This window comes from Polyodon spathula, chromosome 12 (genome assembly GCF_017654505.1).
Source record: "Polyodon spathula isolate WHYD16114869_AA chromosome 12, ASM1765450v1, whole genome shotgun sequence".
Classification (NCBI taxonomy): Eukaryota; Metazoa; Chordata; class Actinopteri; order Acipenseriformes; family Polyodontidae; genus Polyodon; species Polyodon spathula.
Window position 1 is genome coordinate 26,840,742 of NC_054545.1, and position 13,252 is coordinate 26,853,993.

Genomic DNA, 13,252 nt, shown 5'->3' on the forward strand with positions numbered 1-13,252 from the left:
CTCACAGCAGGGGTGGGACATTTTATAAATCTCGCGAGAGACAATTCTTCCGTGGCACCATCTGCTGAAATCGGCTCGTCAAGTTAGCTATAACATTTCATAAGTAACTTGAACTCTGCAACTGTTTAACAGTTTAAAACAAGTCTAATTAAGCAAATTGTCAGTTCAATTAAAGGTCTAGTTAAGTAACTGAGAGCTCGTTGGAATGAAAACCAGCAGCCACAGGGTGTCCCCAGGACCGAGTTTGAGAAGCCCTGCTTTAGTGTGAGAGGGTCGCGCCCGCCGTGTGTGTGGATTGCCTCGTCCTGTGTGATGCGCCTGTCTGCGGGAACCGAGATTGCTACAATACTTATAACATGTATAGATGTCTGTGAATACGCGATAAATGTAACACAAAGGCCCTAGATAACTGATCAATTCAAGCTGAAAATACTGAAAGCTGTACTTGCATAAAGTTCAGTTAAAGGCTGCTTTTACAACAGAAAAAAGTCATACCTTTGTCTCGTTGAAACATGTATATGGAAACAAAGTGGTCTGGTAACATCTTTCAATAGTCTTCAAGGGTTTGCATAGCTAAAAGTTAAACATTTTATACAACACCTTTTTCTCAAATAATTGTATTGTTGGCCTCAAACTTCTGTAAAACTACTAACATGTATTAAACACATCGGTTTCAACTATTATTACTTTCAGTTGTATCTCTTTAAATTTCTAATATATTAAATTTCCTTTTCTTTAATATAAAATAATTATTTTCAATAATCAATTACTAAATCACAGTACTGAGCATTTTCTGTTTAAATCATAGCATTTCAGATTTTCAATGTTTATCTTACCGCTTTCAGTTTTGTTTTTCCTTACACAAATATTTAACAGCATAACCATCTTACTGATTTACTATTTACACGTCACATCTCCAACAGTAAAATCACATTATAGCAATAACTTCAACATTCCGTTTTATTTTCTGAATTCGAAATTATGTTAACAATGACAGCAATAGCAATAGCACAAAACGGTTCGCCATATATTACACACTCATATCCATTGTCTTTGCACATCTATCAGAATCCTTACCCACCTTTTAATATTAAAAATAACCATCATCTATATATGCTGTAGTAATGTGAAAGCTTATGTGTATAATGCAGTTCAAGTTATGCCACTAGAGGTCAGTAGCGCCCTACATACTTAACCTCTGCTAGGATACCGGGGCGTCGAGGAAGTCCTTAGTTAGAGAACACTAATGTGTAGGTTTCAACAGAGATTGTTCTAATAAAGACGCTGTGATTAAAGTTATACTCTTGCATCTTGGATCTCGGGTTATTACATATGCAATAAAAACAGTTTATATTCTTAGATTCTATCTTTCATTTTATAGTCTAATCAATATAATTGCAATCGCTAACTTATTATTTAATTTTTAAAAATTGTATTTAGATTTGAATTATCTTACCTGCAAAGTAATAAAAGTTCGCTTGAACTTTGACACAATACTGCCTGTCTTCATATTATGACCAGAGTTGTCTGAGATCAACAGTCTATGATACAGCTGTCTGTTTCTTTTTTTTTAGTGATACCTATTTTTCTGTCAACTCTGTTTTGTTCCCCTCCATGTATAATGCGTGAAGGTGGGGAACAGGGGGCATGATAAATATAAATTTGTTGATGCACAGCGAATAATATTATACGTTGGTTTATTTAATAAACTGAACGTGCCCTGTTTTTTAAAGCGTGCACTCCCAAAGTTAATTTATTGTTCATAAAATGCACGTTTCGACACAGAAGTGCTACAGCCGAGTGCAATCCAGTGTGTGCGGTTTTAACCCTTCTTATTCTCTGACGGCGCGCGCTAGCCTTGTGAACAGCCGTACCTTATATTTAACATGAAATTCGTAAACAATAGCTTTAACGAGAAAATAATAGATATCAACAAAATAAGGAAATACATTAATAAGTTACATATATAGAGGTATTAAACAGTTTGTTTAATATTACATGCACTTTTTTTAATGGTTACCTCTGATGAGGTTTCCGGGTGGATTTTAGTTTAGGCTTGACTAAGTAGCTTCAAATTGTTCATATTCTTATTGTGGTTGCACAGAGCTAGCCAGAGATTGGATAATGTTAGTTAGGTAGTTTTTTCTTGTCTACCATACTTGCAACTGAAGGCATTGTATTGTGGGATGTGTAGTTGTTTGTAAAAGGGGAGCTGGAGGGGAGGCGGAGGGGAGGCACCCGTCGCCTCCCCTTGCTGTCGCCACTGAGAAGGCCAGTTTGTTTATTATGCCTTGTTTGAATGTAAAGAGGATTCTTTTTAATGCAATGCCTCCAAACAAAAGAAAAGCACAGGTTCATTTCGCAGCCATACAAGTTGCAAAAGCAGCATCGATTTACCTGCTGTTGTTTAACAGGGTGTTTGATTACTCTGTTTTTGGGTGCAGTGATTGAAGGCAAAAAGGGACTATAGAATATAATGTCATTGCTGAAAAAAAAAGCTATCAGCAAAAGAGAGGTGAGTTCTTGTGATCAGCTTCCATTGGTGACTTATTATATCAAGAAATCCCCACATTATCACATGGGGGTGGAGGGGGGGCTGAGTTACCTTAGTTGCAAAAGGCAGATCATCTCTTCCCTGCCATACCCCAATTACCCACAATTTGTTAATATTCATGGTGTTCACCCTGCCAGATATCCTTCTCGTTTTGCAAAGCACATGCTGCCATGCAACAACAGAGCCTGGCATGTCTATACTGGCAGTGGTTTAAAGGGATGTGGTCACTGTATGTTAAATGGTGAGTAGGTGTCTGGTCAGGTACACAGGATTCAGACAGCAGGTGGCATACTTTTGTAGTAGTAAACAACATTACATAGCATTCTTCATAGAACATTGATAGCTTTGATACACATTTAATCCATTGTAAATGATCAATTATCATAAACAATCAACAGTGTTTTATAGATATGCTGGTGAGGGCAGCAGCTAATCCCCCCCCCCCAAGGGAGCACTATTTACACAATAAAATGAAAAGATAAACTCATTTTATTATGTACATAATATACATAATATCAGTGGCATTCATCTGAACACGAGAAATCAGGATGCCTATAGGCATGGTCTTGAGATCAGTTTTTCATATAGTTGAATGTTTCAGTATTGATTATGGGCTCCTGTGCAATCTCCTAATCGACGGGGCCATTATTTATTATATAGCCTATAAAAAGAAATGGCAGGTGATTCATACACAGGTTTATTTATTAATTATGTTTTATAAAAATAAAAAAAAGCTCAGACAACTTTTAATGTTACTGCACATATAAAGCATGCAAAGAATATTTATTTTATTGACTTGGCAGAAATGAAATAACTGAGATGAGATGCACAACAGAACACATCCCTTGTCTGAACTGCCTGCGTATGGAACCGCTACAAGGATGCAACATAATTCTAGCCTGCATTGTTTTGACCAGTATCGCTATCAATTGCAATGTACCTGCCATTGAAGGTGAGGATTTGAGCGACAACTGCTTACTCTGTACTCCTAACTCACCTCAACTCTGGGCTGTAAGTGCGGCTGCTAAATACCCAATGCACAGGCGCTGCTCATTGCAACCCTCATTATCATAATTGCGGCTCATTATTTGAGTATGTTGAGTAATTTGTGAACATTGTTCTTAAGCTTACATAGGCCACAGTGCAAAATAATTGCATGGCCGCTAGGATTTTGCAGCCACAATTCTTTGCACTATGCCTTATATCAACCCCAGTGTGTTTTCTATTGAAATTCAAACTGTTGATTCCTAATTGCTATTTTGTGAAACACAGAGTGGTGTGGTTGACCTTCCACAACCTCCAGGATGTCTATTCATATAGATATGTCTATTGTCATATACACAATCTGGGGACAGAAGCTACACGTCTTTGTGTATGCCCAGGATCCAGCCGTCACCATTTATTGAAGAATATGCAAAAGGTCTACATATATGTTCATGGTGTCATTTTTGTCTTATTCAACGTGTGCTCATCTGCTATGTGCTTGTTGTAAAGATGATGGGACAAACACATGTAAACGGAGAAGCTGTGCAATGTGGAGGGAGTCAAGGAGTATGTGCATAAACACTGAGTGGGCTGCGTTTGGAGATGAAGGTGTTCTTGATGACTTCAGGACAAATATTGATAAAGATCTAGATCAGAAGTCTAGCAAACCATTTAAAAGCATGCAAGTACTGTTTGCATCACACCTTTCCTATTAACTGTTCATTTAGAAGTTTAATCCGTAAAGTACAATGACAACCAAAAAATACTGTTTTATAATCGAATCAAACACACACACACAAGCACAGTTATTTTTTTTCTAGGTTGTTGGCTGTAATTTTGTTCTATTTCCTGAAGCTTTGAGAAGATGATCAGTGGGATGTACATGGGGGAGAATGTCTGTCTCATCCTGATGAAACTGATTAATGAGAATCTTCCATTCCAAGGACTGACAATCCCAATCCTTCTCAAGGACAGTTTCAAAACACAGCACACTTTTTCAATTGAGAAGTGTGGACTTAAGTCGATCAACCTTAAATTAAATGTGCTATTATAATATCATTGCAACTGTAGCATGTAATTGTAATTTGTTTTTAACTGATTAAAAAATGTGTCAAGAAAAATAACAGTACCAAGAAAATAACAAATAAGATGTTTAATGTCTTTGAATACATTATTTTTATGTGTAATTGTATATTACTTTGGAATGAGTGATGTAATAACACTGTGTGGAGCTTATTTGTCACAGTTAAAAACAAGACGCTTGTGTGATAATGTTATGTCCTGTTCCCTTGGCTGCACAAATGCAGTTTGATTTTTTTTGGTTTTAAACTTTCATTTTGGTTTTACCAAAAACCAGCTGGATGTCAGAAACATTCCCTACTTTATATGCATTTCTTGGTTTAATTTTAAGAAAGCTGTTAACAATGACTTGTATGTGTCCTATTATTCACATAAAATGTATGTATTTAAGAAAAACTACACCCAGGGTTTAACATACTGTATTATGAGCCCCCCCCCCCCCCCCCCCCCCCCGCACATACAGTAGAAATGTGAATTAGAAATAATATGGCCTAATAATGTGGTGTTTTATCATCATGTAAAATGCAGTATGCATCATGTGTTATTAAATATGGAATGAAAAAAGATAAGGATTACAATTATAAATAATTGAGGGTTTTAATTGACACAAATCGGTATATCTATAGGCTTCAGTAGCCAAACTTTTTTGCTAAAACGAAACATGTACAGTTGAAACTAGTAAACATAATTGACTGGTGCTTTCAAGAGTCTTATTGCCCTGTGAATGTTCAGGGAAAAAGAGATGTCAGTCAAGCATCCTGTATTCTTCCTAGAAATGTGTTGCCCTTGGTGGTGGTTTATCAATAATTAACTTGTGATCTGTAATAAACTACAACAGGTTACTGGTTTGTTCTCGACATGACAGAATTGAATGCCATGTACACAGTTTCAAGAAAGAGTTTGGGATTAACAGTGCTTTTTTAGTATTTAAACAAAGTTAAGAGGAGAGTACTGTTTGTTTTGGGTGATGCAGTTGTTACTTTTTCTTATTTACAATGGTGTTGCAGATCCAGTTCATTCCATCCTGTAAAAGAAGTAAAGATACTCAATGGTCAGAATTATTAGTGAACTACAGAAGTGGTGTCGTTAGACAGGTGATTCCGAAGTGAATGATTTTAAGAGCGGTCTGGCACCGCCTTCCCTTACCTGCACTCCCTCCCCTGACAGGGCATCACAGGCCTGGATTTGCCACTCCCTGTCTCTGTAGGTGTGGAGGTTCAGCCCCTCTGCGATTTCACTTGCCGGAGCTGCTGTCACCAGGTCCTGCTTGTTAGCAAAGATAAGCACTGGAACTGCCTTCAGATTATCATCTTCAGTAAGATCGGATAATTCCTGCAGGGAAGGGTGAAATTGTAATTACAGATAGGAATGTGTTCAGATGTGTGTCACTGTTTAAAGTGTGTTCTGGATTGGTGATCGTAAACTAAAAGCTTCTCTCACTCTATGATCCATCAAGCGTAGTACTGTACTGTAATGAAGTACAGTATTGAAACTGGGTTCACAGTCATAACTACTCCCCCCCCCCCCCCCCCCCCCCCCCATATACAGATATCCATATCCATTGAAGGCACTTCCATGTGGAGTGCAGGAAAGTCATAGAGGAGCTGGCTGGTTTGAATCCTGGTAGTGCCAAATTGCTAACCTTGGCTGGCCCACAGGGAATACTGCATAGGGTTTTGTGCTGCAGTGGTGTGGACAGGATAATATAATTAGGGATAGTTCAGATCATTGTACTTCGGCACCCCCTACTGGTCAAGCACACCACATTTTAATCCAGACAAACCTTCCATCTGGTTCTTTGCCTCCAGTAGTTTGGTAATATCTGTTGCTCTGGTTCAGCTGGTGAAAAGCGACTGTGGGAATGGAGGTTGCTCATTAATCGGTAAGTGAGTTTCAATGGCTTTTGAAAAAAATAAGGGTAACATTTATCAGTGAATTAAAACAATCAAGCAACTAACAGTCTGAAACACACATACCTGTCCTGTTTCTTCAAAACGTTTCTTGTCTGCGCTGTCTATGACGTAAATCTGCAACCAGAAAAGATGAATGTTAACCCTGTATCTCCTTGTTGGATTAGCAAATTAGTATATGGATAGGTAATTAATAGGTTCTCATTATTAGGCTGCCAAGTTTTGCCTTCATTGCAGCTAAACAATTCAATTGTATTATATATTTCTACAGGATAAACCCACAGATATGCACCAGCTTGTTTCAAGGATCCTTGATCTGTTCCCTTTGTATTGGACTGTTTTATAGTAACAGAACAGGGTTACGACAGAACTTTCCACTGCTAAACATTCTCCAGTAGACAGCTTTCTTTTTATATCAACAGCCTCCATACTTAATAATGTAGAATCACTTTTTGGCTGTATTTTTTACAGCACAAACACGAGAACGCTTTGCTCACATGGGATCCATGACAAGCCAGAAGTAATTTTATCAGGCATTTGCATTTGCAAGAGGAAAAAAAAAAAAAAACTAGCTAAAATGTAATAATGCATTTATTTATAAAATACGGAGCCGGCCCGGCCCGATCCAAGCCCAAGTGCTTGACACAGATTATATACACTCGACCCGAACCCGATACATATAGTCAGGTCCAGTTGGGTTCGAGTCGGGTAGCCAGGCTTTACAAGGTGTTACATGGTTGTTGCGGAAACAGGAAGAACAACATGACCAAAAAAAAAAAATTACATTTAAGGTTAAGGTATAACTCTAGAGTTAACCATAAAATCAGGCAACTCACCAACAAGTCTGTGTTTTCTAAATATTTCTTCCAAAAAGTCCGAATCTTCCTTTGACCGCCAATATCCCAGACGTTCAGTTTCATACCATTAGCAGCCACACTTTTAATGTTGAAGCCCTGCAAGAAAAAGAAGTGTGTGAAATACAGGTATTGTTTTCTTAATGTAACTGAATGTATGGCTGCCTTTTTAGCCATTTGGTGGTGCCTTGGAGACCTGCAGTTTTAAACCCATCAAGCGACCACCGTCCAGAAGACCACTCGATTAACAGGCTGAAAGTGATTAAGCTCAGCATCACTGCACAGACTGAGGTACTGTGGGATTACATTGGCCAGCTGTCTTTGTGTAGTTTGAGCTAAGCCATGCTGGTTTCCCAAGGAGCTGTGTTTCCCTGCAGGTTACATCGTTAATCACACTTTCAGCCACGGTGCCATATATCTGGACTTTACCTATTGCCCCTTTTTGACTACAGTAGTTATGTAAATGTGTCATTTAAAAAGATTATTTCTGCCTGTAGCTGCGCCCTGCATTTTTTCACATGCATTTATATAAGATAGATATGCCACCTAACCCCTTTTTATGTTAATACTACTTCTGCGAAAAGGTCAAGTTATCTAAATGATACCTAATCCTATAACCCTGCGTATATAACACAATCATAATCCTGCCCCTCCCCCCTCTTTTCCCAGTAGTGTAGCTCACCTGTGTTGGTGTAATGGTGCTAACGTCTTCTGAAGCCAGTTTCTTCAGTAATGTTGTTTTCCCTGCATTGTCCAAGCCCAAGAGAACTATTCTCAACTCCTGCTCTGGAGTGCCTTTCAGCTTCTGGAGGATCGAGAACAAGCCCTGGATAAGCAAGTACAAATAACCAAACATGAATTAGACTCTTGGTACATTGCAAGGTCATCCGGGTCAGATTCTGTCTCCAAGATATGCTCACACCAGACCACAGGTCAGTCTCAGAATTAGGCATGATTAAAGTCCAGTAAAAAGTGACTTTCTGTGTAGCGCTTGTACTGTAAGTTTTAACATGCAACCTTTTTAGCAAACTTTAGTAAATTGATATGTTGTCAATAAAATTGTCTTATGTTTTTATGTTTTGATAGAATATGCTAACTGTGTTTGTTAAAACAGGCATTCATTGATCTGGTCAGGCTATTGTTAGCATGACTCCAAGACTGTTGGACGTGCATGATTGATTGCATTATTTGCAAAGGGATTCTGGGGTCTTTAGTTTGCAGGAGATAGTAGGCTGTCAGAGGAAGTTTTGGAAACTAGCAGGAGGAGCAGACCAGCAGGAATCTGAGTCAGAAGCATGGTTCTATAAATTGCATATTAAAATGCTATTTCATGTTTATTTCAGATTTGGTTGAAAAATCCACTATTTGTTTAGCACAAAAGCTATCTATGTTCTGAGTACCCAGCCGCACATATTCCAACACCACACAGCCTACTTTGGCTATAGATTTCATATTAGCTGAGGGGGGCAGGTTATTTTAGTACAATATAAGGTAAGGGACCTATAAACATAGAGCTAATTTCTCTATAATAGTCGATTTATCAATCAGTGTTACTAGATATCATATTTACAATATGTTCTATGAGTGTAAACTATTAGAATTGTATAGGATTTTCTTTTTTTTCTGGAAATAAATGACTCATGCATGGCTTGCATTTATGTTGTCATCTCATATGCTTTCTGTTAACCTGGATTATATTACATCTACAATTCAGTGTTTCCCAATACATGATTATGAATAAGGCCTATTGACATATTGCTTTTGAATGAAGATGGCACAATATTTGAGGGCTAGAGAGTAGTAGCATCATTTGAAGGTGTCCAAAATAATGAGCCCTCCCTTAAAAACAAATGCATGAATCAATGTAGGTTTTTGTATTCTTGTAGGCACCAACCTAATTCAAATAATCAAAGAACTGTAGGGCTTGCAAGAGACAATGAGTTTCAATGCTTTCTTTCAGTAGAGTAGGAGATACGATACTCTATCCCCATTCCCACGCATGAGGGACCAAAATTTTGACAATAGCAATCTTACATTTCTCATCTTCATCCCTGTAAATAGATGATCTGAAGTCCACACTATCAGTGTAGGTTATGAGCATATTTATTTAAATGCACACAGGCATGTTACAACATTTAAAGATGCACATCTCCCTGCAAAGCTATGAATCTATTCATTTTTAATTATCCTGTTACCTCAACTTTTAAGGAAAAAAAAAATACACAGCTTTATTGTACTGTAAGAGAGTACTTAAATAATTTTAAAGGATTTGATTACAATATTTTGTAAGGGCTCAGCTATCAATAATTCTAGAACTTGAAGCTACTGCACTAACAGGTAACTATGATGTGATAGGTGTTACAGAAACGTGGTTATCTGAGAGTGATGGGGACGAATATAATATTTGTGGGTATACACTGTATAGGAAAGACAGGCAGGACAGACGAGGAGGAGGGGTAGCGCTATACATAAGAAACAGTCTTGAAGCCCAGGTGTTAAACCTGGACAAAGAAAATAAAACCGAATCAATATGGGTCAGAATAACAGACAAAAATTCAAAAGGCATAATAATAGGAGCATGCTATAGACCGCCAGATTCAGACGGTGAGCACAATAATCTGTTATACAATGACATTAGAAATGTGTGTAGCAAAGGAGAAGCCATACTAATGGGGGATTTCAACTTCCCCCAAATAAAATGGGAAAACCCGGTGGGTAGCGCGAAGGATGAAATAGAAATGGTGGAAATGACAAATGACTGCTTCCTAACACAATTTGTGAAGGCACCCACTAGAGGGGAGGCATGCCTTGATTTAGTCTTTTCAAATAACGAAGATAGAATAACTAAAACAGAGGTCAGAGAACCACTGGCAAACTCAGACCACAACATGGTCTCATTTGAAGTGTTTTTTAAATCCTCAAAAGTAAAGACTAAAGCTAAGGTTTACAATTTTAGAAAAGCAAACTATGAAGGCATGAAACAGAGACTAACAGAAGTAGATTGGAGTAAAATAGAGAAAACACCCACAGAAGAAGGATGGTTGTTCTTCAAAAATGTAGTACTAGAGGCGCAAAACAATTATATCCCTAAAGTAGACAAATCTAAATGTAAAACTAAATTGCCAAAATGGTTTAATAGATCAATTAAAAAAAATATTCAGCGAAAAAAGGCACTTTACAGAGCATTAAAAAAGGACCAAAAAGAAAGTACACAGAAAGAGTACACAGAACTGCAAATGCAAGTCAAAAAGGAAGTTAGAAAGGCCAAGAGAGAAATAGAAATGAACATTGCTAAGGGAGCTAAAACCAATTCCAAAATGTTTTTCCAATATTACAACAGCAAGAGAACATTCAAAGAGGAGATTAAATGTTTAAGAGATACAAATGGCAAAATCGTAGAGGAAGAAAAAAAAATAGCAAATATGTTAAATGATTACTTTTCACAAGTTTTTACAAAGGAAGATACTGACAACATGCCCCACATGTCATCCAGTTCCTATCCAGTTTTAAATAACTTTAGCATAACTGAGGCAGAAGTGTTAAAGGGACTAGGAGCTCTTAAAATAAACAAATCCCCTGGGCCGGATGAGATCCTCCCAGTAGTACTCAAAGAAATGAAAGAAGTAATTTACAAACCGCTAACCAAGATCATGCAGCAGTCTCTTGACACAGGGGTGGTACCGACAGACTGGAAAATTGCAAACGTAATACCGATCCACAAAAAGGGAAACAAAACTGAACCAGGTAACTACAGACCAGTAAGCCTGACTTCTATTATATGCAAACTTATGGAAACTATAATAAGATCCAAAATGGAAAATTACCTATATGGTAACAGGGTACTGGGAGACAGTCAACATGGTTTTAGGAAAGGGAGATCGTGCCTAACTAACTTGCTTGATTTTTTTGAGGATGCAACATCGATAATGGATAATTGCAAAGCATATGACATGGTTTATTTAGATTTCCAGAAAGCTTTTGACAAAGTCCCGCACAAAAGATTAATTCTCAAACTGAACGCAGTTGGGATTCAAGGAAACACATGTACATGGATTAGGGAGTGGTTAACATGTAGAAAACAGAAAGTACTGATTAGAGGAAAAACCTCAGAATGGAGTGTGGTAACCAGCGGTGTACCACAGGGATCAGTATTAGGTCCTCTGCTATTCCTAATCTACATTAATGATTTAGATTCTGGTATAGTAAGCAAACTTGTTAAATTTGCAGACGACACAAAAGTAGGAGGAGTGGCAAACACTGTTGCAGCAGCAAAGGTCATTCAAAATGATCTAGACAAGATTCAGAACTGGGCAGATACATGGCAAATGACATTTAATAGAGAAAAGTGTAAGGTACTGCACGCAGGAAATAAAAATGTACATTATAAATATCATATGGGAGATATTGAAATTGGAGAAGGAATCTATGAAAAAGACCTAGGAGTTTTTGTTGACTCAGAAATGTCTTCATCTAGGCAATGTGGGGAAGCTATAAAAAAGGCTAACAAGATACTCGGATACATTGTGAAAAGTGTTGAATTTAAATCAAGGGAAGTAATGTTAAAACTGTACAATGCACTTGTAAGACCTCATCTTGAATATTGTGTGCAGTTCTGGTCACCTCGCTATAAAAAAGATATTGCTGCTCTAGAAAGAGTGCAAAGAAGAGCGACCAGAATTATTCCGGGCTTAAAAGGCATGTCATATGCAGACAGGCTAAAAGAATTGAATCTGTTCAGTCTTGAACAAAGAAGACTACGTGGCGACCTAATTCAAGCATTCAAAATTCTAAAAGGTATGGACAGTGTCGACGCAAGGGACTTTTTCAGCCTGAAAAAAGAAACAAGGACCAGGGGTCACAAATGGAGTTTAGAAAAAGGGGCATTCAGAACAGAAAATAGGAGACACTTTTTTACACAGAGAATTGTGAGGGTCTGGAATCAACTCCCCAGTAATGTTGTTGAAGCTGACACCCTGGGATCCTTCAAGAAGCTGCTTGATGAGATTTTGGGATCAATAAGCTACTAACAACCAAACGAGCAAGATGGGCCGAATGGCCTCCTCTCGTTTGTAAACTTTCTTATGTTCTTATGTTCTTAATATTTTTATATTGATGTACATCACCTCTATGGCTGTCCACTACCCACTGAAAGCATGCTCCCAGAACCTTGAGGTAAAAAATGACTTCAGGTTACTATCGGTATCAATACTTTTCCTTAAATCGGTCCAGGGTTTGGCCAGTTTTTGTATTATAAAACATTATTTTCCTGTGTCTAGACAGGATGGATGGAGGTCCAGGTCAAATTCTACTCTACTCAATTCGTTTGTACTCCATGAACTAGATTGCCAAGTAAATGTTTGTGTTATATGTTAGTATTAGCAGTGTATTTTAACAAAATTCTTGAATGTGAGAAGCTATATATTCACCAGACGAATCATCCTAAGCTAAACATGTTTTCAAACCCGACGTCCATCCCCAGCTGTTTTATCTCTTTAAAAGGTGACAACCCCACCTTCCAAGAAGGAAGTACAAAGCCGACTATTTCAAGCTCAAGAAAATCTTTCAACTCATTAAAGACTGGTGACTCACCCAAACTGGCAATATAGATAGAATAAATACCTTTTGAACTTCTCCCATTTTATCTTGTTTTCTTCAGGAATAAAAGTGAGGGAAGAAAACTACATTCTATATTCACAGCCACGCAGACACAAATTGAGGTGATCCTACAGGCTGGATTGAGTCCCTGGGTGCTGTCTTCCCTTATGCAATATGTACAGTCCACATGGATTGTACTCCTCTCTTTCTCTCTCAACTGGGAAGGCAGGATTAGGGCTCCAGAATTAGCTGCCAGCTTCCACACACACCCCCTG

The 13,252-nt window shown here is 37.9% G+C and overlaps 1 protein-coding gene across 1 annotated transcript; it reads right to left on the minus strand.

Moving 5' to 3' along the window:
• Positions 1–5,361: 5,361 nt before the first annotated feature.
• On the minus strand, positions 5,362–13,019 carry arl3l1 (ADP ribosylation factor like GTPase 3, like 1). Its single transcript, XM_041264945.1, has 6 exons — positions 13,002–13,019; positions 8,065–8,208; positions 7,365–7,481; positions 6,595–6,645; positions 5,765–5,950; positions 5,362–5,642 (listed from the first exon to the last, which is right to left on the minus strand). The coding sequence occupies exons 1-6, from the start codon at positions 13,017–13,019 to the stop codon at positions 5,595–5,597; spliced, it is 564 nt and encodes a 187-aa protein (XP_041120879.1). The 3' UTR covers positions 5,362–5,594.
• Positions 13,020–13,252: the final 233 nt, after the last annotated feature.